The sequence below is a fragment of the Malania oleifera genome, chromosome 6 (genome assembly GCF_029873635.1).
Source record: "Malania oleifera isolate guangnan ecotype guangnan chromosome 6, ASM2987363v1, whole genome shotgun sequence".
NCBI classification, from domain to species: Eukaryota; Viridiplantae; Streptophyta; class Magnoliopsida; order Santalales; family Ximeniaceae; genus Malania; species Malania oleifera.
In genome coordinates, this window is record NC_080422.1 from 106835943 (window position 1) to 106863178 (window position 27236).

Sequence of the window (27236 nt, forward strand, 5' to 3'; positions counted from 1 at the left end):
AGTAGGTTTTAAAGAACAATTTTTGAATGTCATCATCAGATGGTTAACAAGATATATCCATTCTAAGAAATTTCAACTCCTTTACAAGTGCCCAATGTATGGCATCCTTCCGGGACAAGAGAGACAGCATTAGCACAAATATATATATATATAGGTGAAATTGGATTACTTTATCTGGCCCATGTTTTAGCATAAATGATGGAGGAAAGCCATTTAAAAGAGCTTGATAGGACACAGTAGTAACACATTACAGAATAAGATGAACTCATCTAGTTGGAAAACCAATTCTAATGCCTTGACAAAGTCTCAATTCAACCTATCATAATAGCCTTTTCTCACATTAACCTTCAAACCCACATGAAAATATCTTCCCCTACACTTTTTTAAGAACATGTTCAACAATTTCATGGGCTGGAAGGAAGTTGTCAGAAATCAATCTACACATAATAAATGCATTTTTTTATGAGAGATTAGATGAGACTTTGGAAATGAGCTTACAGATGACCTAGCAAAGACCAATGACCATCCTATGACAGATTTTGGGTTGGGATTTTTGGCAATAAGAACAATGAATGTCATGTTTTAACTCTGAGTAGAAAATTGACCAGAAATACTCAACAGCAATGATAACGGATGAATAGACAATATCCCAATAATGTTCGTTGAAAATTGTTGGCATCTCATTTAGTCGTGGAGCTTTGAGCTCATCTAACTAAAAGAATTGTGTTGCTTCAATTTTCATGGTTGTAATAGGGTGATCAATTTGAGTACTCACTTGACATGAAAGCATCAACCAATGCAAATTATTCACATCCTGCATAGCCATGCCCCAACCTTGAATATATGGACAAATATCAATATCATAATAGCCAATCTAAAGTAGTCTATAATTTTAGGACAACTGTAAACATGGTGACTTGAATTGTTTTGAACCATCAGAATGTGAATACAAATTCTTCAGTTCGGTGTAGCAAGACAGAAAAATGAAGTATTTTTGTCACCCTTCAAAAACTAACTAGTGTCAGCCTTTTGGGCCCAAAGTTTGCATTCTCCATCCAGCAAAAATCCAATTCCTATGGCAATTCCTTTCCCTGAAACAAGAAATTAGATCCTCCAGTGTAGACTGCAATTGAGAGAGAATCCTTCAAATTACTAATTGTGCCATGAACATTCCCAAATACAACTCAACTCAAATGGTTTCACCTTAATGAAAAATACATAAATATGTGAAATTACAAGCTTCTATCAAAAGAAAATGAAATCATTAATTTCATAGAACAGTGTAATAGTTACATAAGGTTGCTTTATGCTCCTACATCAATCATTTCTACATGTTTCTTCAATGCCAAGGTGTGAGTAGCACAAGTTCTCTTTTTTCCTCTTTTTTTTTTTTTTTTTTGTGTTTAGGGGTCTACAAGGAAACTAGCTTTCGTTCACAACTTTGTCACAATCAAGTTAATCAGCAGTTTAAAATGGCAGTTTTCTTTGCAATAAACTGTTCTACGGAATAATTATGTTCATAAACTTCCTCTTGGCAAATGCCAACCACCACTTATTTGGAGTACCATTTGGTCTGTATGCCACACTCAATAGCCTCCCACTTGTTTCCTCCCTTATCTGCTTCAGATAATTCCTGAACAGCTCTGCATTCAAAAGTAAGAAACGTGATGGGGAAGAAAATATAAGATTTGAAATATTCAAACCACCAAAAACAATAAAGAGAGCCAAAACAGTCACGCAAAATACCAATGTATACATATATAAAACAGCAGCACACTTAATATTTATATTCATCATAAAAGATCAATTCAGCCATTGCTTCAGTGATACAATTTTGTTAGGCTTCGAATTATATGAATATTTGAAGTTACAATGTATGCATATATAAAACAGCAGCATAATTAATATTTATATTTACCATAAATATTCAATTCAGCTATTGCTTCAGTGATACAATTTTATAAGGCTTTGAATTATATGAATATTTTAAGTTCTACGCAATGAATTAATTTCCCAGGCTTAATCAATCTAGGGTCACTACCACTTCTACTTATGGCACCATACACAGCTGTAGTATACTCAATATCATTATCAGACAAGCAACCCAATAAAGAATCTTGTAACAAAAATAGTAACCAAAGGTTCTAAATAACAGGAGTAAAATCTTTAGTGCCCAATATGTCAATCCACAATTGCCATCTACTTTATCTGGCAACATTCAACAATGATAATACACATGTTCTCTTTGTTTGGAAGAAATTCCACTTTCTTCATTCTTTTCCTGATTTTTGGAGTATTTTAAAAAATTTATCAAAGAGACCAAAATGTAGCTTTATCCTGTAACCAACAACAATAAATATGAAACATATAAATATCTGAACCAATAAATTTTGTTTCTCAACACAAGCCAGCCACCCCAATTGAGGACCTAGACATCTAAGAAAACAAAGAAGGTTTTTTATAAATACATAGGCACATAGCATTGTTACTTTCATCCTCTCAGAACAAAGTAAGCACACTACTGACCATTTTCATTTTTCAAAGGTGGTTTTGGCTTTGACAGTTTCACATTGACAGTTGCTTATTTTTGGTGTAAAACTTTAGTTTGAAAAGCATCTTCTATTAGAAGCATGTCTCCAGCATAGATGGAACTAGTTTCTGGCTTGCAAGTACCCAAAGTGTGACAAATATAATTCTTTTGTCTATTTTCAGATCAAATATATTTTTTGTCTAATGCAAAAGGGGTTTTGTCTTATTAATTTCCAATAGAAAAATCTCCTTCTCCATCAAGTCATGCAATGACAAGATTAGAAGCATGTCTCTAGAATAGTTGGAACTAGTTTCTGGCCTCTGTCTGCCCAAAGAGTGACAAATATAATTTCAACAAGCCATGAAAGCTAATATAATTTCAGCATTGATTGCGGAAACCAAAAGTGACTACGTTGGTTGATCATCCTAAACTTATTAAACTGAAAGTTTATTCAAAAGCTGAACATTGGGAAGAAGTGTGATTGAGAATTTTAACACAGGACTTATTCAAATCCAGCAAGCATTACATATTACTACAGGGCTATTGTTACAAGAATCAAGTGATTGAATATTTCGTTTTGATTGTAGTTGATTTGAATTGATTATTTTAGACATATTTTGTGATTGTGTTTGGATTGTGGTTATTGTTATAATACAAGAGCATTCAAAATGAACATAAAATTTTTAAAACCCAATTCGCCCCCCTCTTAGGAACTATATCCTATTTTCAATTGGTATCAGAGCTTAGCTATAGTAAATCTTAACAAAAAGCTATAAAAAGATTAAATGGCAAACTTAGAAGTAGCTCCCTTCGGAGAGGGCCAATCCTCAACCCGACTACCTATCTTTTGCGGACATAACTACACTTTTTTGAAAAAACGAATGCAAATCTATCTTCAACACATGGATTGGAAAGCTTGGGAAGTTGTTATGGATTGAGGTCTAATTCCTACAAAAATAGTGGATGAGAAAACAAATTCCTAAAGAGAAAAAGGACTTGACCGATGTAGACTACAAAATGCTTCAAATAAATTCAAGTGTCATAAATGTCTTGTATTGTGCTTTAGATGCTAATGAATTCAATAGAGACATAGCCTGCAAAACGGCCAAAGAAATTTGGGACAAGTTAGAGGTCACTTACAAGGGAACGGTAGATGTCAGAGACAATAGGATAGACATTCTAATCAGTGAGTATGAAGCCTTCAAAATGAGTCCGGATGAAACAATTACTAGTATGTATTCTAGTTTACTCACATAATAAATTCTCTAAGTGCCTTAGGAAAGACCTATACCACCTATGAAATGATTCGGAAAATACTAAGAGGTCTTCCCTCCATATGGGAGCCAAAGGCCACTGCAATCACTGAAAGTAGGAACCTTAAAACTACCTCACTAGATGAACTTATAGGTTCACTACTCACGTATGAAATGGCATTAAAAGAAAGAAATCCTAAACCTAAGCACAAAAAGTCCATTGCCTTAAAAGCTACTAGTGAAAGCTCAAGTGAAGATGAAAGTGAATCTAGTGATCTAGACCAAGATGAATTAGCATTCATCACTAAAAGACTTGGCAAGTTCTATAGGAGAAATAAAAAGTTCCCTAGAAAGTTTAGTAAAAAGAAATCTGAAAAAGGGGAAACTAGTAGGAAAGAAAACAAAAGTAAAAATGACCCTCCTACATGTTATCATTGCAAGAAACCAGGACACATCAAGCCAGACTGCCCTTTACTCAAGAAGGATAAAAAGAAGAAGAAGGAAGCGATGAAAACTACATGGGATGATTCAAGCTCAAGCGAAACGGAGAACAAGTCAAGCGGACAAGAGATAGCAAACATGAGCTTCATGACAAATAATGAAGAGGTAAATTCTTATTACTCCTCATCAACAGAATCTAGTAACGAATCTTATGATGAATCTTGCGATAGCATGCCCTCCTATAAAGAACTACAAGCTAAGTTATTTGCTTTGCATAAAAGGTTTATCAAAGTCTCCAAAAGAAACATAAACTTGAAAAAACAAAATGAAAAACTAATGAAACAACTTGAATGTTCTAAATCCAATGAAAAGGAGAAAGAATCTCATATCGAAAAGTTAGAAGAAAAGATAGAAGATTTGACTCAAGAAATAGTCAAAATACAAGTCAATGATCAAAATAAAAAGGATTTAGAAATAATTGAACTTAAGAAGTCAATAGAAGATAAAGAGAAAATCATCTATAAATTTACCAAAGGTAAAGAAAATTTTGAAAAGATGATTGGGCAACAAAAATTACATGGAAATAGAGAAGGAATCGGATATAATGGAAAAACAAATAAAAGAAGTAAGAAGTTATTCATGGGATATTTTGTTAAAGAAGCAAAGTACTATGCTAGTACTTCCTCAACCAATATACATGATAGTACTACTTGCTACATGAGCAAGAATAAAGGACATGTGATGTTTAACTGGCCTCTAAAAGGGAAATATGTTAAGGTTCAAAATGAATGAAAAGTAAACAATGGAACTAGAAATAATTCAAAGAAAATAAAAAAAATTTGGGTTCCAAAAACTAACACCGTGAATCCTTCATTGTAGGTGTGCTTTAGGATAACACCATCAAGGGAAAAGTGGTACTTAGACAGCGGGTGTTCAAGACACATGACCGAAGATAGGACCAAGTTCACCACACTAAAACAAAAAGATGGGAGATACGTGACCTTCGGTGACAATACCAAAAGTAAAATTGTCGACATTGGCAAAATAGGTAAAGAACCCTCTTTTACAATTGATGATATGTTGTTGGTAGCTGATTTAAAACATAATCTTTTGAGTATTAGTCAATTAAGTGACAGGTTTTGAAATAATTTTTAAAAGAGACAAATGCATTATTCAAAATCCTAAGAATGATGAAACTTTATTCACAGCTCATAGGATAAATAATGTATATTGTACAAACCTTGATAACCTAGTTAATCAAAATGTGACTTGTTTGGCTACCATGAATGAAACTAGTTGGCTTTGGCATAGGAAACTAGGACATGCTAGCATGGACTTATTATCAAAACTATCCAAGAAAAATTTAATAAAAGAATTATCAAATACAAAATTTATAAAAGATAAGATTTGTGATGCATGCCAAAAGGGAAAATAAGTCAAAACAAGTTTCAAAAAGAAGTACATATCAACTAGTAGACCCTTAGAACTCTTGCACCTAAACTTATTTGGTCCTACTAGAACCCAAAGCTTTGGAGGCAAACAATATGCCTTTGTGATTGTAGATGATTATTCAAGATATACTTGGGTATTGTTCTTAGCAAGTAAAGACGAAACTTGTAACATGTTAATCACTCTATGCAAGAAACTACTTTAGGAGTGATCAAGGTAGAGAATTCAAAAACAAAGATGTTGATAAATTTTGTGATGATCATGGTATAAACCATAACTTTTCAGCACCTCGGACTCAACAACAAAATAGAGTAGTTGAAAGAAAAAATAGAGCCCTTCAAGAGATGGCAAAAACCATGTTAAATGAAAATGATTTACCTAAGTACTTTTGGGTTGAAGCCGTAAATACAGTGTGTTATGTTATAAATAGGGTGTCTATTAGATCAAGTCTAGATAAAACACCTTATGAACTATGGAAAGGTAGAAGACCCAACATAGCTTACTTCCATGTATTTGGATGTAAATGTTTTATTCTCAATAATAAAAGATGATTTAGGTAAATTTGATGCAAAATTTGATGAAGGTATCTTCTTAGGATATTCCACAAATAGTAAAGTCTATAGAGTTTATAATAAAAGAACATTTACTATCGTTGAATCCATACATATAACTTTTGATGAATCAAATCACTATGTCAAAGAAATTAAGAATGATGAAAGGGAAGATATCTCACAAAAAGAAGAAAATCTTGAAATAAAAGAAGAAAACAATAATGAACCTTCAAATGAAAACTCCATAGAAAACCAAGAACTACCAAAAGAGTGGAAATATGTTAAAAGTCATCCAAAAAATCAAATTCTTGGAGAACCATCAAAAGAAGTAACCACTAGAGCAACATTGAAAAATATATGCAACTATTATGCATTTTTATCTCAAGATGAACCCAAGAACATTGAAGAAGCCTTAAATGACGATTCTTGGATTATGGCTATGCAAGAAGAACTAAATCAGTTTAAAAGAAGTCAAGTATGGCAACCAATACATAAACCCAAAGAACATTCAATTATAGGAACTAAATGGGTCTTTAGAAATAAGAAGAATGAAAATGGGGTAATTGTTAGAAACAAAACTAGGTTAGTAGCACAAGGTTATAATCAAGAAGAATGTATGGATTATGAAGAAACCTTTGCACCCATAGCAAGAATGGAAGCAATAAGGATGCTCCTAGCCTATGCAGCCCATAGGGATTTTAAACTATACCAAATGGATGTAAAAAGTGTGTTCTTAAACAGATCTATAAATGAAGAAGTTTATGTTAAACAACCTCCAGGTTTTGAAGACACGAAAAATCCAAATCATGTATTCAAGTTAACAAAAGCTTTGTATGGATTGAAACAAGCTCCTAGAGTTTGGTATGAAAGACTAAGCAAGTTTTTACTCAAAAATAATTTTTCAAGAGGAAAGATAGATAGCACTCTATTCATAAAAACTAAAAATAAAGATATGCTAATAGTACAAATCTATGTTGATGATATCATATTTGGTGCAACACATGAAGAATTATGTATAGATTTTGCCACATGTATGTAAAAAAGAATTTGAAATGAATATGATGGGGGAGTTAAATTACTTCCTAGGGTTACAAATTAAACAAGCCAAAAATGGAACATTCATAAATCAAACTAAATATATTAAAGATATGCTTAAAAAGTTTGATATGGAAGAAAGCAAACCCATAGGAACCCCCATGAGCACTTCAACAAGTCTTGACAAAGATGAAAAAGAAAAACAAGTAGATAGGTTTCAATCAGCACCTAAGGAATCACATCAAATCGCAGTTAAACGTATACTAAGGTATTTGCTAGGCACACTCGATTTAGGCTTATGGTATCCAAAGGGAACTGATTTTGAAATGATAAGCTATTTAAATGCGGATCATGCAAAGTGTAAAATAGATAGAAAGAGCACTAGTGAAACTTGTCACTTTCTAGGACACTCACTAGTCTCTTGGTTTTCAAAGAAACAAAATTTCATGGCATTATCCACAGCTGAAGCAAAACACATGGCAGCTAGGAGCTGTTGTGCTCAAACGTTATATATGACAACAACTAAGAGATTTCAAAATTCAAAATCAAACTATTCCAATAAAGTGTGACAACACAAGTGCCATAAATATTTCAAAAAATCCAGTATCACACTCAAGAACAAAACATATTGACATACGACATCATTTCTTGAGAGAAAATTTTGATAAGGAAGAAATAATTCTTGAATTTGTTAACACACACGATCAATTAGTTGATATATTTACAAAACCACTCGTAGAAGATCGATTTGTATTTATCAGTCGAAAATTGGGAATGTTACATATACGTGAAGTCAACTAAAAAAAAGAAAAAATTCCCTACATGGCAAGCGACTACCAAAATACCAGGTAGGCGCCTAACAAGCTACTGTCTATTTGGAAATTCATTACACAGTCACCTGTCACCTTGAAGACAGACGACTGTCTCGCGACGGTTCAGCAAACTTATATGAGAAAAACACACGTTTTTATCTCTCAAACGCCTGTCCACTCGTCTAAACCTCACTAAAATATTTTCTCTCCATCTCTCCACTAAGACTTACTTCTCTAAACTTCTTCCTACTATCAAACCCTAGATCCTCCTCACCTAGGGTTCTTCAGTTTTCAATTCATCAACATGCCAAGAACTAAGACAGTTGGGCACAAAGACAAAGCATCTTCTTCACGACAAACTAGCAATGACGAAATAGAAAAATGGTTGGTCTCCACTCAAGCAAAATCTTTGTACCAAAATCACATCTCCACTATTGATCCAATTTTTGGTAAGGTACTAGATGTCTCCTTCTTGGAAACTGATTTCTCTGAAATTCTTGAGTTATTTAAAGACATGGGATGGGAAAAGTTTGTCCAACACCAAGTCAAAGGATATTATCCTGATTTGATCAAACTTTTTTACTCCAACTTGGTGAAGAAGGATATTGGTTTTTCTACCAAATTGTTAGGCCAAAAAAATTACCCTTACTCCACCATTGCTAAGAAAAATCCTCCGCATAAAAAGTGGTGATTTTGAGTGTAATCCTATTGAGAAACAATGGACAATGGAGCAAGGGCTTACTCCACAAGAATTTCTGCCTCTTGTGATGAATGATCCACCTATTTATTTTAGGAATCCTCCACAATATAAGCAACTCACCTTACAAGCTCAAATCCTTCACAAAATAGTTGCTTATAATATTCTTCCTAGAGCAGGATCCTATGATCATATTTCCTTCTTAGATTGTTTTATAATGTGGTGCGTACTCAAAGATAAGAAACTAGATTTAGCAAGCTTCATACTTAAGTGGATGGTCATGAAGATAGAATCTCCTAGAATAGGACTTCCCTATGGTGGCATACTTTCTTTAGTCTTTGCTCACTTCCAAGTCCTCACTCCATCCTCCAAGATAGTGAAACGAACCCATTATCATATATTTTCCTCCTCTACTCTAAAAGGATGGGTTACAAGAAATACACTCAAGGATGGATGTATAAAGGAAATAGGCCTAAACGACCAGAACCAGAAGAACCTAATCCAGCTCATGAAGAAGCTAATATGCCTGCATGGTTCCTTCCCTTCTATCAGCATTATTCCAGTTTCAATTCTAACATGAGGGTTGGCTTCACTTCCCTTCAAGACAATCTCACATATTGATGCTAAGTACTCTTCACTAGATAAGCGTCTTGACAAAATAGAGCAACATGTCACTAGTACAGCACCTATGGATATCAGTTCAGCGCCAAATGATACTGATTCAAATAAAGAGAGTGAAGAAAATGATGAAGGCTCACAAAAATCATCAGAGGAAGGGTCACAAGACAAATCAAATGAAGGCTCTGCTGAAGAAGAATCTCAAGCAAAGGATTCGAAAGGAAAAGCAATTGCTGCAGATAGTGATACAGCCTCTAATGCTTGATTGAGCCTTTGTTATGATGTTTGTTTTTGTATCTATGACTTTTTTATGTTTGTACAATACACTTGCTCCGCTTATGATTGTATTACTCCTTTTTGTTGATGTCAAAAGGGGGAGTATGTGTGTATGTGCAAAGTATTATGACATGATATTTTGATTGAAATGTGTTTATGTGTTAATACATGAATATGAAATTGTGATTATATGAATATGAAATGGATATGAAATTGTGATTATATGAATATGAAATGTATGATTATGATGACATGGTATGACATGGTATATTATAAAGTATCTGAAATTGTGCTTTAATGATTTTACATTAACTTTGAAAGATTTATTCTTATTGAAAGGGGGAGTATTTTTTTTATCTTTGCTCCTTATTTACCATCATCAAAAAGGGGAGATTGTTGGCCTAGCTAGGCTTACGACTCTTGATTTTGATGATAATAAAGTAAGGCTATCTAATTTGCTTCAAAGTGGTGATATTTCAGTTAATGAAGGCAAAGTGGACTTAGATGATAAAATGACAATTCTGAAAGCTCATATCAAATATCAAGGATCAAATGAAGCTAAGACCTCAAAATGACATATCTTGAAAGCTCACAAGGATCAAGGTACATGGAAGGCTCATATCAAATTAATGATCCATAATGAAAGCTCAAAAAAGATTGAAAGATCAAAGATTAGCGACAAAGAGATAAAAAGTCAAGAGAGTCAATAGGAGATACATTGTAAGTACTTCAAAAATAATTCAAGTATGAATTTTTCATTTTGAAGCTCATTAGGCAAAGAGATCTAGAAAACCTTGTTTTTAAGTCTTGGAACATATTTTTTAAGGAAAAACAAATTGATATTCCAAGATTATATAAGCAAAGAAGAGAGAGAACAAAATACTTTAAAACAAGAAAAAATTGTTTGACAGGCGATTGACTGCACATGGGCAATCAACTGTCATGTTAAAGGGTTTTAAATGAACAGACAGAAACATGACAGTTAACTATCTAGAACTTGACAGACGACTGTCAGTGAAAATTGAGACGACTGACTGGGTTTTGACAATCAACTATCACCCTTCTGGCCATCTTTAAAAACCCGGTTATTCAGTGATAGGCGCCTGACCCCCTTGTTGACAAGCGACTGCCACCTTACTGCCTGTGCATTTTATATGTGAAATACATTGACAGGCGATTGCCAGAGACCTCACAATCAATTGTCACGCGGCAAAATTTAAATTGCATAATGGACATAATTTGAAATATTCAATTACTTGAAGCTCAAACTTAATTAAATCTTGGACCCTAATCCAAGTAAACTTGGGGAACAAGCTAGATACTTTTCTACATCTCTAAATACACCCAAGTTAAATTGATTTAATTACCAAGATTTCAATTCAGCATTCAAAATCTCTCTAAATTGCTCTCAAAATCTCAGGACTCTCTCTTGCTCTCAACTTGCACGAAGTTTACTGAAGTCTTGCTGATTCTCACTCACTGATATTGTGCTACAAATCCTATTTCTTTCATCCATTGAAAGAATCATACAGTGAAATACTTCTAGAGCTTCAATCTGAATTTCATATTGTGAATTACATTGAAGTATATAGTTTTGAACTGTACTAATCAGCTCTTTTATGAGCAATTCTTGTACATCTTGTTTCAAAATCTCTTTAACAGATTGATTGACGGTTCGAGTGTTGAAGCGTTTGACCAAACGAGGATATATCGTTTGGAGAGGCGGGCTCTAGCCTAATCGAAGAAGTGTTATAAACGGTGTTGTTCCGCCTGGCAAAGGAACTGACCAAGTGAATCCTTTGTGGTTTGCCAAAGGCGAGGGCATAAGCTGGGTATAAGCCGAACCTCGTAAAACCTTGTGTTCCTCTCTCTCTTCCCTACTCTTTACTTTTCAGCAAACTTTACAAACTGCGTGGATGCTTTATAATTTCTGAATTCTAAGTGTTTGGTTGTTAAATAGACTGGAAGATAATTTGTTTCAGTTTGATCAGCATTGATTGCGGAAACCGAAAAAGACTACATTGGTTGATCATCCTAAACTTATTAAACTGAAAGTTTATTTAAAAACTAAACATTGGGAAGAAGTGTGATTGAGAATTTTAACACAGGGCTTATTCAAATCCAGCAAGCATTACATATTACTACAGGGCTATTGTTACAAGAATCAAGTGATTGAATATTTCGTTTTGATTGTGGTTGATTTGAATTGATTATTTTACACGTATTTTGTGATTGTGTTTGGATTGTGGTTATTGTTATAATACAAAAGCTTTCAAAAGGAACATAAAATTTTTAAAACCCAATTCACCTCCCCTCTTAGGAACTATATCCTATTTTCACATTTTGCATTTTTACATTAGAGTCATTTATGTTCATGGTACGCTTTTAAATTACTTATTCAAATTACCACCATTCAAAAATTATCTAATTCAAAATTTATAAAAAATTGTAAATCTAATAACCATATATTATTGGAATTAATTAAATCAAATTACTATGTGTATATTACCAAGTAAATATATTATTTAATGCAAGTCTTCTTAAAAGAAATTGCTATGTATTTATTATCCAAATTCTAAGTCATTCCCAAAATATTTACTTAATATATACTAGCCTTGGGCATGCACTACGTGCATGTGGAGATATTTAAGGAATTCAAATTCAAAATTTGTTTATCAATTTCCTATTTTTTACAAGAGATGGGAAAAGGTGGAGATATTTTAAAATACATTTTACCTTAAAAAACAAGGAACAATTTTAAGAGTTTTGAGGTTTTTTTTTTCAAAAAAAATGATTTAGTAGTAAGAATGATGATAAAAAACTGTATTGGGTTTGTTTAATTAATAATAGAGATATCATAAGCACAAATATTACACATTTACACACACGTATATGTGCATGTAAATTATGCACTCGATACTATTGCAGACATATACAGTACACATTTCACATATATGTACATTGTACATGCACATGCATAAATATGTGCACACGCCACAAGCATGCAGATGAACACGGACATGCTCATATGTGTATGTAGTACACATGCCAACACACAAGCATCCTATACATGCCCATAAGTATGTAAATAGACATATATTCATGCACAATATACCAGCATCACAAGGTACACGTGCAGTCACAAGTAATGCATGGGTACAACTTATATTTGCCAGAATATACCTGTATAAATAGTACATACAGATGCACTGGCATAAACACATGTGCATGCAACATCGAAAATTAACGGTTAAAATTTGACTGCACACAAATAAATAGCTTAAAAACATGAGGGAATCCAAAGAGTGATTAGACCATACAAATATTGGGGAAAAAACAAAAGAAAATCACATATACACACAGATGGCACATAGGTACAATATTGCAAATGAATTAAGGGTGGGATTGGAAAATTCTGTAGGGTCGCCAACATTTCACATTGCCATACCCGTATTAGGGTTGTCTGGTGCATGTGCAAGATATGGAGGCTGAAGGATAAAAATTAAATTGGGTAACAGATAAGAGGAGCTTAAAACATGAAAAGGCTCTGAGGGAAAATGGCAATGACGGCTAGCAACAAGACTTCATTATCAAAAAAAAAACACTAAATAAACTAAATGAAAAAAAAAAAAAAGACTTGGTTGGGATTACAAAAAACTAACAATGGAAAATTTGGAAAAAGTAGGACTCACCACAAGGGGATGGGTAACCACACATCTCCAGCATTCATATAAAAAACACACACTAAACTTCTATATTGCCATCAAACCAGACCAAAAATATTCTAGTTAGGCATTAAGATGCACTATAAGACAATGTAACACCAAGTGCCCTAGCTAACATAGTAACCACACCATATCTCTCAGAAAAATGGAATTAGCTTCCTTTTTTTTTTTTTTTAATCTTTTTGCATATTTGAGAGCACTGGAAGAATAATAAAAGAAAAACTGGTTATCCTACTAATTATTCTTATACATAGACATCATTCAATTCAAAATTCAAACTAAAGGCAAGAAAAATGACAAACTCAAAAAAGAGCTAAAAACCAACCTGCAAATGTTCCAAAAAGAAAACATTTTTTTCAACACGCTAGACATGCAAAGAAGCTTACTGTCATCTAATGCAACACTCAAGAAAAACAAAGATGAGAAGGAGCTCAACCTGCTTCCTGTGAAGACTGAGGAAGACCAAAAAGGCCTGGAAAGGGAAAACCTGACTCTCCAGGCACAGGAACGTTTTCCAGACCCAAATTAATAATTGCCTTAGTCCCTTCAGCCAAAGTCCGGCAACCCTCTAACCTCTTCAAAGCCACATTGATATAGAATGTCAGATAGATAAGAAGCTTATCAGCTGAGCTCTTGATATCAAAGTTTCTGAAGAAGACATTGGCGCGGAAGAATGTGATTGCCTCATCAACAATATCAGTTCTATCTGTGCACAATTCATATCTCAATACACGCATTAAGGAAGGGAGAGAGAGAGAGAGAGAGAGAGAGAGAGAGAGATTGTTGGAACTATGTTGAACATTTTGAAATAACACAAGCATAACCTTGCTTAGAAACTGGAGCAGGGCCTTTTATATGGCTTTTTAAAGGAAGTAGAGGGCATCCACAAGCTTTAGTAATTCCTTCCTCGCCAACAAAACTAGAGTGATAAACCTACCATAACAACCAATTCTTAATTTAAGGGTAACCTCACTAAAAAACAAAATAATCAAACAGGTAAGCAAAAAAAAAAGACAGAATTCAGAGGAATCCATTCAAAATATAGTAAGAGAAAACTGCTGGAATGAAGGTCCATTGGTAAGTGACAAAAAACAACCGCCCAGATAAGTCATAGACTGGGACCAGATGAATTTAGATTTATCAAAATACTAGAGAATTACCCATATCAAGAGGGAATAACTAAAATCATCTATGTCATCCACCAACAAAGTTTGCACTCTGGAATATGAAGCATCTAAGTTTTCAATCTGAAGAAAATATATCTGATCATCTGGAATGAAGGACTGCAATAGACCCAGCCAATCAATAAAACCCATCATCAATTAGGATGGATGTTCCAAAAAGAAATTTAGTGTTTTGGCTAATTGCAATTCAAATCACAGAAAATCTACCCGTACTTCCCTTGGTTCATGTTTGCATCTTGAACTCCAGCTTTTGAGCCACTCAAGGCGTAAAGTTTAAAGAGGAGATCAATCATTTGAAATGACTGCTGAATGTGAGGGAAGTGGATTCTTTCAAGGTCAAGTACAGGTGCCATCTGTTACCACATGACTAAAGCTTCATTTATTCATTTATTTTTTTTTTAAATTAAAGAACAAATATGCTGAGAGCAAGAAAAAGGGGCTTTTATCAAAGAAGAAGAAGAAGAAGAAGAGAGCAAGCCATCCTTCACACAAGCTAGAGGAATACAGAAGAAAACACACACCAAAAGAAAATACATCGCATGAAGTAGGAATGCAATATCAACATCACATCCACACAAATTCCCTCCCTAACACAATGATGCACCCAAGAAACCTGGACATCTATCTCAGAAGCTGTCCCAAAATTTCTTGTCAAGTGCAAATCATTTGATCAGCTTGGTTCCATATTCAGCTCGACTGTTGAAGAACCTGACAGCCAATCAAAAGGGTACCAGCACCAACTTTAATGGCTTCATCTCTACCATGTGGCATAGAATATATGTGATTTTTTCTATAGAATAAATGCCATTGATCTCAAAAATATGTCATAGATTTTATTCCATCATGGGATCCCATTGGCAAGATTGAATGGAGACAGATTTCTTGTCTAATTACCACACACACTATACCACCATTTGGAACTACTTAAAAAATAAGCACTCACTGCAAAAAGTACTTAAAATAAGTACTTAAGTAGATGTCTTTAAGTATACAAAAATAAGCTCATATTGACAAGCCCTGTGTAAAACCTCAATATCTTGGAACCAACCTTTTAAGCAACAGCAACATCTCTTATTGATGCAATCAATTGAAGAAAAATATAATTTTGGTTCAATCCATTAGATAGTAAAAGTTCATATCGTTTTTTATAGAACTGTTTACATTGTTGCAATCAACAATAATGTATAAAAGCATGCGTCAAGAGGTCACTTGCAAGAAAAATTAAGGCATTTGGAGATAATTGCTCAATTTTAAGATATTGCTGTAATATTTTTTCCTAGTTACTATTTTTAGTAGGTCCCAAATTAGTAGATTTAGGGCATCTAGCTATAGGAAAATAATCTTTTTAGTTTTATTAGGTCTGTTTATTTAATTTTCTTGATTTCCAAGCATTCTAGGCCTCTGAATATGTGCTTGCAAGAGATTTTATTTGAGATTGAATCATATGAATTAAGTTATTAGGGTTTGTCCCTTGTGTAAGGATGTTAGTCCTGCATCATTTGGTATTAGAGCTTATCCACTATTGCTCATGCCATTATCTTGTTGTCATCATCCACAACAATTACCCTTTTCAATTTCACTCAAAGCCTCACCTGGTAAGAAGGACCCTCTCTTGCCCTCTCATCAACCTTCATAAAGATTCGCCGCAACCAGGAAAAAATAAATAAATAAATAAAAATAAAATAAAAATAAAAATAAAAATAAAAATAAATGGTTGGGGTGGAGAACTCTCTGTACTTGTTCGTACAAAGTGTTTCTTAAGATGTTACCTAGAAAAGACATGATGGTTCAGAAAAGCAGGAAAATTAACACCTCAAAATATCTACTATTCAAGATTATTGAGAGGGTGCCACTAGCTTATCAGTTGGCTTGTTGTATCATCTATCAAACATACATGATGCTTTTAACGTATCACATCAAAAGAAGTATCATCCAAATCCAATCCATGGTGAATAGAAAATACATTCAGTTAGAGCCAAATATCAGTTAGTAGGTGTTGAGATTTTGATTACATGAATGACCTAACTTGAACATAGGTCTTGTTAACTTTTTGAGTCTGATCCCTGTTTTGATGCTGACAAAACACTAGTTTCTCATGTGTGTGCCTAGTACTTGGACAGGTTTATATTCCAGCTCACACATAAGAAAATGGGAAATAGAAGCCATGAAAGACTATAAGCTTATATCGTGTTGCATATTCCATGGATGACAGAGGAGCAAAAGAAGAAAGAAGAAGACATTTATTTTTATTGTTGTAATTGCATTTTGTTTTTGGTCTAAAATAATGCATTGCATACATGATAGGATTTAATGCTCAAAGGCCGTAGACGGTCCGTAGGGAAATCAAAAGACCATAGACAAGTCTTTGGTTGACCGACATCGGATTTTTTGGCTTAATTAAAAAGCCTCGGTCGACCGAACCCTTCTAGTCATAATCAACTCAGTCGACCGAACACTCCGTATGCTAGAAAGTCAAAAGTTTGGCTAGGCTTGATCGACCGACCTATTTTTGAACTAACCTTCCACGGTAGACCGAACCTCAAAAATGACTCTTTCTAACTACCACGGCCGACTGAAATATCAGTTCAAAATACCCTCGGTTGACCGAACTGATCTACTCGACAAACCGGCCAATTCTCACGAGCAACCGAACCTACGAAGGTTTCGTTTTTCGCCTTGGCTCAGCCGATCGGCCCTTCACACGGCAAACCAAACCCTAAAATGAATTCAAATTCCTTGAGTCTGTTCGGCCAACCGACCAAAGCTTAGGTCGACCAAACCTCTTGGGTTCAGCCGTTTTTACCGCGATTAATCAAGGTTAATTTTTAATTAATCTTTTCCAAAATTCCCATTGTATCCCCAACGGTTATATTTTTTGGAAAAACTATATATACTCTTTCATTTGCCCTAATTAGCTAGAGATTAGAAATTTGATTAGCAAAAAATTCTCTCCAAAATTTTTGAGCTCCCATTGCTTATACTCTTCATTTTCAAAAGCATTGTTTACCCTCTCTTTTAATTCTTTCTTGCTAAAATCATTTCAAAAGAGAGTTGCATTTTTATACTCCTTGCTTGCAATCTAATCACAACTTGAAAGGGAGTTTAATTTCTTATTGTTGTGCATATGTTTTTACATCATTCTAAAAGCTTATTGCTCTCTTATCTTGCATTATCTGAAATTGATTTTTGAGAGAAAGCTAAAGTTATTCCCATTATATTTTTATTGATAAATATTATTTGAGAACAACTCTTATTGGCTTCTGTGTCTTGGCACTCTTATTGCCAAATTCGAAAGTTTGCTTGTGCTATTTGATGAGATACATTTTTGCAAGCTTAGCTCCTAATCTTTATTGTGCTTAATATTAAAGATATACTTGTTGCAATATTTGATTAGGTTTTCAAGGTTCCTTTGAATATTCTTTTATAGGGTACTATCTACAATCAAAAGTACCACTCTCATGTATATACAAATATATATACACATTAGTTGAGAGTTGACATATAGTTTGACCTAATCTTACTTGAGCATTAATTCCTTATCATTTGTGAGTGCATTGTGCTTAGATTGTACGCATTTGCTTGTTGAGAAGCATTTATCTGTACGCATAAATTGTTATATCAGTTGTATTCCCGACGTGTGGTCGAAATAGGGAGACTAGCCCTGTGAATAGTCCCAAATTGCTCAGACTCGGTTAGGAGAGCACCGGATAGACTTAAACTTAGTTAAGAAAGTCCCGAACTGGTTCAGACCCGGTTAAGAAAACTAGGTGCACCATCCTGTAAGGTGTTGTATTCGGTGTCGCTTCACCCTTAAGTGAACTTTAGTGGAATCCTCTTACTTGTGAGTTTGAGGCGGGGACGTAGGCAGTATTGGCCGAACCCCGATAACATATTGTGTGTCTCCACTTTAATTTCTTGCACTTTATATTCTTGCACATATATGTTATATTTGATATATTGTGAATGCTGTGCATAATTTAATTTCTGCACATTATATTTATCTGTGCAATTGATATATGCTTAAAAAACCCTAGGTTATGTATTACTGCTGCTGGTTTAGTTGAACCTAGGAATAAATTTTAAATACCCAATTCAACCCTCCTCTTGGGAATACACCAAAGTCAACAGATCTCTCCCCCTATTTATAATACAAATTAAATACATTCTAATGACAATAATACCCTTACTAACTCTCACTAATTAAATACTAAAAGACATAAATAACCTCTAACACTCCCCCTCAAGCTGGAGCATAAATGTCATATGCTCTTAGCTTGTTACAAATAAATTTAACACAAGCACCACTAAAGCTTTGGTAAACAAATCAACAAGCTGCATCTCAGCACTCACAAACTTGCAGCCACATCAATGTCAAACAAGGAGAAAAATCACAAACACTGTCAGTGCTCCAAGAAACTCACAATGAAGCCTTTACAAGCACCAAACAAAAACTAAAGGATTACCACGGGTGTATTGTCGAAAAAGTTGGATCTTTGGATAAAAAACATGTCCAACAGCTTGATAATATTGTCTAGAGAGGGAATCAGAACATGGCAGAGGGGTTAAAAAAAAAGTGGCTGGAAACTCTCTCATGCAGCAGCGCGTGGGGTTGGCACTGCCGGCAGTTGACCGGCACGTGGGGGCGCATGGGGCTGTTTCCGGCAATGGGGTTTTGTGGGGTTAGGCATCAGAGGGTTCTGTTTTTAGCTATATGGTTGGTTTTGTGAAATAATGAAGGGTGGAGGTGGATCTGAGAAAGGGAGTGACAGGAATGTGTTTTCCCGGCGATGGCTTAATATGATAGGATTTAGGTTGGATCATGATCTGATACCATGCTGAGATGTTGATTAAATGAATGGCCTAACTTGAAGATAGGCATCTCCCCCTATTTATAATACAAATTAAATACATTCTAATGACAATAATACCCTTACTCTAATTAACATACTAATACACTTAACAATAATAATACTAAAAAACATAAATGACCCCTAACAGCAGGAAAGGCCAGTGAAAATAGTGACAGACAGGAAAAGACACTCAGAAATAAAGTGATATCTCTTGTTAAGGTGCAGAGGCACAAACATGGTTCTGAAGAAATCACTTAGGAGGTTGAGGTAGATTTAAAACAAGCAAATCTGATTTTATCTGAAAGATAATTTGAATTTCCAGGACGAAATTCCTAAAAACAGGAGGAGGATTTAAGGCCCCAACCTCATGGAGGAAGAAGAAATTATTTCAAAGCCATTATGCATACATTACGTGCATATGTATCAATCTTGAAGTGCATATTATAATATAGGTATGAAAATTTGAGCATTTAATAAATGCCACTTGCAATGTGCGTGTATGGTGTTAGCATAGAGCACCTTGTTGACTTTATTATAATGGTAGATATCTAGTTACACATAAAGCATTCTTAATTTTGTCTTTGGTGGTTGCTAGCTTAATCATAAGTTAATCTATTGCATCATGCTTATCTAGCACTCACACAGGGTACACCAATATAATTAATTAGTTCTTAAGCAAGTGAATTTGGGATTAATGAAGGAAAAAACTTATTTGGGCGTTTAAAAGCGACATGGTTAGTTAGAAGAGGTGAGCTACCCCTTTTGCAAGGCTTCTTATTTTAAGAATTCTAAGCTAAAAAGGGAGAAAGAAGACAGAAAAGTGGAAGCTTGTCGCCTGAGTTGAATCCATAGCATATAACTCACAAAAACACCACAAAAATACAAGAGAGAGAGGGAAAGAGAGAGAGAGAGAGAGAGAGAGAGAGTACAGACGGCTTGGAAGGAGGATTTTGGCTTCAAGATTCCACTTCTTCAAAAACATCAAATTTCAGCATTTCTTCTTAGTATTCTTATATTTCTTCTTCTTTTTTCTTTTCTTCTTCCTTTTTTTTTTTTTTTTTTTTTTTTGTTTGATAGCAAAAGAAAAAATTTCATTGATAGATTAAGAATGTACACAAAGGAGAATAAGACATCTCCCTACAGAAAATCTGAAACAAACCAGAATGAAAATAAAAATAAAAATAAAATACTAACAAAAGAAAGAAAAAGGAAACAAAAACAATTAAAAAAAAAAAAAAGAACACTCATAATCAAGCGATTCAAACCATCAAATAACACCAATCTCGCTGAACATCCAAAAAGCTCACACCTTTGAAATGCCCATAACAAACACAAAACAACAATGCCATGTAGTGAATCTTTTACCAAACCAGCAGACAGTTCAACTTTTTCCCCCAAAAAGATATGTGCATTATGTTCCAAGTTTCCAACCATAACCACCACAACACTGCAAAAAAACTACATTTCCATGATGCGCCCCTTTCTCCTCCCAAAACCCACGTAAGAAATGGTCAACAAGTTCTCCACTAATCATGGACAAACTCAGCTTTCTATCAAACACCAAATAACTTGTTTCACACTTTACAAGCAAAATCACAATGCAGAAACAGATGAGATGCTATTTCTGAATTATTATATCAAAGCACAAAAACATTTGGAGAAAGTCCCTTCAATGGTCTCCTAATCTACAAGAAGTTATTGGTACTGATTCTATTAATAACGACCAACTTCATAAAAGCCTTATTTTTTTTTTGTGGGAAGGGAGCCTTGGCCTTCCAAATAATAGAATAGAGAGGAAAATAAGAATTAGAATAAGTCAAGAACTCACAAAATGATTTCCATGAATAGACCCCCAAAGGATCCAAGGACCAAGAACGAGAATCCATTCCCAAAGAAATATGAAAATTATTCAACAAAACTAACAAAGAAGAGAACTCATCCAACTCCCTATCATCAAAATATCTCCTAAAATGAAAATCCCAAGAAGCGAAAGGACTACCCAAATCAACAGCAAAACATGTACCCTAAGCTCAAAAGAGACATAGAAGGGAGGTAGACAAAACAACATTCCCCAACCAAAGATCTTTCCAGAAACAAATCAAAGACCCCCTTCCCACACAAATTTAGTATGGAGCATGAATAATGGATAAACCGGAGAGATAGATCTCTGCAAGCTCTCTCAAGAACGTCTAAAACTAAAACTGGCATCCCACCCATCGGTCCATCCTCATTCAACCCAAACTTGCTTCTAATGACTCTATGCCAAAGCAAAGAATCCTGCAGAGGAAACCGCCAAAGCCATTTAGCTAAAAGAGCAGTGTTTTTAGAAAACAATTTTCGAACACCCAACCCAACCTCCATTTGAACTACATGCAACATCTCCACTAACCAAATGATCCCTATGACCCCTAACTCTAGACCACAAGAAATCTCTCATAATTTTCTCAATCTTACTAGCAATCACAAGAATCATAAAATAATAAATAAATAAATAAATAAGACAAGTAGCACAATGGGATGCTAGGCAGACAAGCCTAAATAAGAGTGATTCTACTCCTAAGAAAGAAAAGAGCCCCCTTCCAACCATCTAGACACTTTGCACCTTTTCCACTACCAAATTCCAAAAATTCACATATCTTGAATTCTCCCCACACCCCCCCCCCCCCGGGGGGGCTAATCCAAAATACTCCTAAAAGGACTATGATCAAGAAAATGGTGTCATCAGCAAACTAAAGGTGTGACTTCCACACCCTCCCTCCCACCTTTTACTAAAACCCTATCCACCATCCTACACAAAACATTTGCCACTAAGACAAACAAAAAGGGGGAAAGTTGGTCACCTTGTCTAACTCCCCTTGAGGCACTAAACCAAGACTTAGGTTCACCATTCACTGTATATGGAAAAAACACATTCAACATACAACCCCTCATCCACTAATGCCATATCTATCAAACCCAATCCTCACAAAGACTCAAGTTCTTTTTCCTCTTATTCTTCTTCTTCTTCATCTTCTTCTAGGAGCATTCCTTCTTGCTTCTACTAGATAAATGCCTTAATGGAAAACACAATCTCTAAATTATTATTCCCTTTCATGATTGTTCCTCCCCTAATAAGAATCATCAAAATGCTAATTTTGAATCTACAAAGGATGTTCCTAAGAATTCAAATATTCATAAAGGTATTTTACCAATTCCATTAAAACTTTTCTAAATTTTATGAATTATCTTCGTGTCAAAGGGAGGAAACTAAAGAGGGCAGGCTCATATTCATCATGGTGCGCTTGTTTCACAAGCTAGGCTTGCTAAGCATTCTAGGCTATGCTTGGTGCCAAACAAGTTTGGTATAGGAAAGCTTTGGTATTTTTTTATTTTTTTTTTTTGGGAGGGGGTGGGGGGGTGGGGGAGGATATGAGAGAATTAGAAAGCATAAAAACCAAAAAGAAAGTCCTTAGGGCTGAAAATGGAGATCAAAGACAATAGGTAGGAAATCATCCAACCCAATCCAATCCAATACTATTCTGATGACAAGAGAACACTCAAGCTCTCCTTGTGGGTGGGAGTCAACTAGATCAATCCTTTAGCAGGAGTTAAAGGTGGATGTTACAGGAAGGTCCACTGAGAGAAAGAAAAAGGGTTAAAAATTCTAAACTAGCTTCTACGGTAGATTGAAATCTGGAATGGGCATTCTCTTAGTATTGCTTTTTTTTTTTTTTTTTTTCTTTTGCAAGAAATTAAACTTTGTTGTGGGGATTGGGCGTAGTTTGGAGCATTTAGCATATAGGTGTAAGGATTGGGAATGTCTCTATAAATGGTGCAGCTAAAGGGTGCTAGCATGGTTTTAAATCACGGTAGCAGGTAGCATAACGTAACGGTAACGAGTGTAACGGGAAGCGGGAGTAGCGGATGTTACATAATGGGAAGCGGGTGTAATGGCTGTGAATTTTTTTGAAGCACGCACAACCTTGTGCATATTAGCGTACTAGCATATTTTGAGCTTTTAGCCCTTCTTAGAAAGAGTTTTAGTGTATTTTGGATCCTTTAGTTCGAGTAACTAAGTTTTTCAGTAAGGGCAACAATCGTGCTAGTTGTTTGAGATACTCATTCCGTCTCTAGAACCGATTGTCCAGCAAGTTTTTTTTCTCTATTTGTCTTGGTGATTTACTTCGGACTATAGAATTACAAGGCATGCACTTCATTCCTACTTCGGGAACAATGCATATGGTTTTTGTTCCCCAAGGCAAGTATCAAGTTTTCTAGCATACATTATTGTGATGGGTATTAGGGAGTGCAGTTTGAGGGATCCACCCTTGGAATGCTTTCTTTTCTAGGTCTATTGGAGAGGATGGGAAGTCGCATTTGAATCGATGGTTTCCCATTTAGTGATAACTCATAAGTGAGAGGATGACTCTTCTCATCGTTTTCAACCCAACATGAAGAATGAACATGTAAGACTTTTTTTTATTTTTTCATTTTATCTTTGCTTTGTGAGAAATAAGTAAATTGAGAATGAGAAAAAAAAAATGTATATGTAAAATAGAAGGGTAGAAGGAGGCAAGGATAAGTCAACAAACAAAATAGATTAAAAGCACACATAAAGTACACACTCCTGATGTACAATGATAATGGTACAATAAATGGATGATAATTATGACACAATTTTGTTTCACACCAATATTCAGAATAAATGAAAATGGAAGGAATATTTAGTAAGGCATAATTTTGCTACCATTTTCTTAACCGGGAAAAACAATCTCTTGTAACTCCAGAAATCCAAGCTGAAGCATTCACACAATTTTGTTTCAAACCAATATTCAGAATAAACGAAAATGGAAGGAATATTTAGCAAGGCATAATTTTGTTACCATTTTCTTAACCAGGAAAACAATCTCTTGTAACACCAGAAATCCAAGCTGAAGTGTCAGAGATCCCAAACTGGAAAACGAATACTTCTGCAGAGATCATTAGCACAAAACTCATTATCAATAAAATGTTAATACACAAGACGATATTCCGTATATCAAAACTTCCAAAACTATAACACATGGAAGAAAAGGCAACAAACGGAAATTTTGACTAAGAGTTTCAAGTTTAAAATTAAAAAAAAATAATTGTGATTACATAATGCTGCTTTTTTATGGTAAAATTTTCTCACAATAAGAAAAATGAACAAAAAAAAAATTGCATAACAACAAAAAAAACAACAACGAAATTTAGGGCCGCAAATCCAGCGCTGCAAACTGCATATCGCCCCAGGGGAAACTTATATACAAAAAGAGCTCAGCAAAAAATATTTCGAAGCAAAACTGCCCCCACAAAGCTGTAGATCCAATAGACAGATCGAAAAAACAATTACACGACAACTGCATCACAACAATCAAAAATTGATTCGCAAAAGTACTTACAAATGCAAAATAAACTTGGTCATGGGTGAAGACCACTGCAAAGATCAGCAGCTCATTCCCATCACTGTTGTTGGGAAACAAATCGCGGAAGAGAAGAGATGAGGGATCGAGATCCAGTGGAACAGTGACGGATCAAAGACGTGCTCACCGGAAAGAAGTTTTTTTTTTGGGGGGGGGGGGGGGGGGGGGGGGGGGTTTGGTTTTTTGGAATTAAGCATTAGGCGCTGAATTTTAAATATAGTAGTGAATTTGCGAACCAGAACTACCGATTTTATATTTAAATGTATTATGAATTTAAATAAGGTGTAATATAAAATTATATTAAAATTTATAAAAATTAATTTAAATTTAAATTTAATATTCAAAATTTATACTTCCAATCATTGAATTTTTCTTCTTTGAAAATTTAAGATTTTTTTACATTATTATTATTATTTTAATCTATTTCTATTTCTCAATAATGAATAAATAGATTATACAAATTTAGTGAAACAATATCGCATCAAATAAACACTCATCAAAACAAAGCGTGAGAAATTATTTGATAAAATTAAGCATTAAGCTCTAAATTTTAAGTATATTTCTATTTGTGAAAAAGTGAAAATAAAATTTTATGATTTTCAATTGTTTTAACAACCTATTTGTAGGTCATTTGTGACACGTGGGAAGGGCTGACGCAAGAGACAGAAATTTTAATATTCTAAAATAGTACTTTTGAATTAAATCATTCAATTTATACACTTCCTAATTAACATTAAAATGAAATGATTATATGAATTTACATATAATTAAAACTAATGCACATATAAATTTTAAATAATAATAATAAATCTAATTACAAAATATTTTTACATTTTTTCAGGTTGTTATGTCTAATAAAAATTTTATTGTAAAGTAAATTTTACAAATATAACAATTAAATAAAATAATTATTATAATTTTTATTTTGCAATCCTATTATTTTAATATATATTTTTATAATATTATTTGATTTAAAAATAAAAATGAGCATTTCTTAAATTAAGTTTTTAATTTATTTTAATTTTTGTAAATATTGACCAAACATGTTTCAAGTTTTTGGTTTCTAATTATTATTTCTGGTTTTAACAAACCACCCCTAAATTGTTTGGTAAACATTGAATATATTTTTAAAAACTTAAAAAAAAAAAAAAAAAAGTTCAACTATTCAAAGATAGTTTCTTAACATCCTGAAAAATCATGGTAAGAACCATAAAAATTCCTCAAAATCTTGATATCAAATCCAAACTCTAAAGGAAAAATACTTCAGCACTGAAATCATTTAATTGACTGTTTCTTCTATTTTGCAATTATCCCAAACAATCCAAGAATCGATTTGCAATCATCACACACAAAAACTCAAAATCCTTAACTTCTACAGTCAATCCAGAAGGAAAAAATAGAAATCCCAAATCATCCTAGATCTACTTGCTCGTTATTCGATAAACCCTAGCAATCCAAATGTGCATAACCGCGAGCCACAAAGGCAACACTCCCATGGCCCCTCGCTACATCTTCCTCTACTATGTTTGCTCGGTTGAGCACCGAAGATGGCGGTGGCTTGTTGCGGTTCTCCACAAACCTGTGCAAATTGGAGATGGAAGAGAAGAGAAATCTAGAAATTAAATTAAAGAAAGAAAATATGGAGAAACTAGAAGCAAATTTGCTATGAAGATCTTTGTTTGGACAACGTACAAAGCACCAACTGTAATGGCTGCATGTGGTGGTTCCCAGCGAGAGAGAGCGAGACGCCAACATGCTATGTGGCAAATGCTGCATGTGTTGTGTCGCAAAGAGATGGGTATCGCCTATTCACTGGTCTGTCGTTGTGAGAGGGAAAGGGCAGAGAGACAATGGTCTGGTCTAGTTTGAGGTTGATAGAAAGAAAGGGGGTAGGGTGTGAGAAGATATCTGTTCATCTTCTCATGGAGAGAGGGAAAGAGAGGGGCCAGGCGGGAAGGGGTGAAGCATAATTGAGTAAATTTGATCGATTTGATTCAATTAAAAATTTATTTGGTTTGATTCGGTTATCATTTTCATTGAATTTTGATTTTTGGTTTTTGAGTTGGTTAATTTGGTTAGTTTAAATTAATAATAAATAATTATATATATTATATATTATATTATAAGCACTTGCTCATATAAATATTTGTTTAGAGATTTTTTTTTTGAAAATACTTATTTTTCTTAAAAAAATAGTTTCAAAAAGTATTTTTTAAAATAAGTGTTTATTTAAGTATAAAGTAAACACTACTTCTTGAAACAAATACTTACAAATAAAATACTTTTTTTAAAAAAGTATTTTATTTTTTAAGACGATTCAAATTGAGACTCAAGGCTTCACTTATTGATGTCTCTGTTATTTGTGATTTTAGGAGTTTGGGAATGTAGGTGT

General features: G+C 34.1%; 1 protein-coding gene across 2 annotated transcripts; it reads right to left on the minus strand.

Moving 5' to 3' along the window:
• Positions 1-1178: 1178 nt before the first annotated feature.
• On the minus strand, positions 1179-26805 carry LOC131158173 (actin-related protein 2/3 complex subunit 3). 2 transcript variants are annotated; one of them, XM_058112841.1, is made up of 6 exons: positions 26537-26805; positions 24824-26423; positions 24284-24370; positions 14212-14320; positions 13824-14093; positions 1179-1643 (listed from the first exon to the last, which is right to left on the minus strand). In XM_058112841.1, exons 3-6 carry the CDS (start codon positions 24284-24286, stop codon positions 1501-1503), a joined length of 525 nt encoding a protein of 174 aa, XP_057968824.1. In that variant the 5' UTR covers positions 24287-24370; positions 24824-26423; positions 26537-26805; the 3' UTR covers positions 1179-1500. The 2 variants fall into 2 exon arrangements, with proteins under 2 accessions (XP_057968824.1, XP_057968825.1); XM_058112842.1 differs by lacking the exon at positions 26537-26805 and adding an exon at positions 24148-24196 and having other exon boundaries at positions 24824-25005.
• Between the last annotated feature and the right edge of the window lie 431 nt (positions 26806-27236).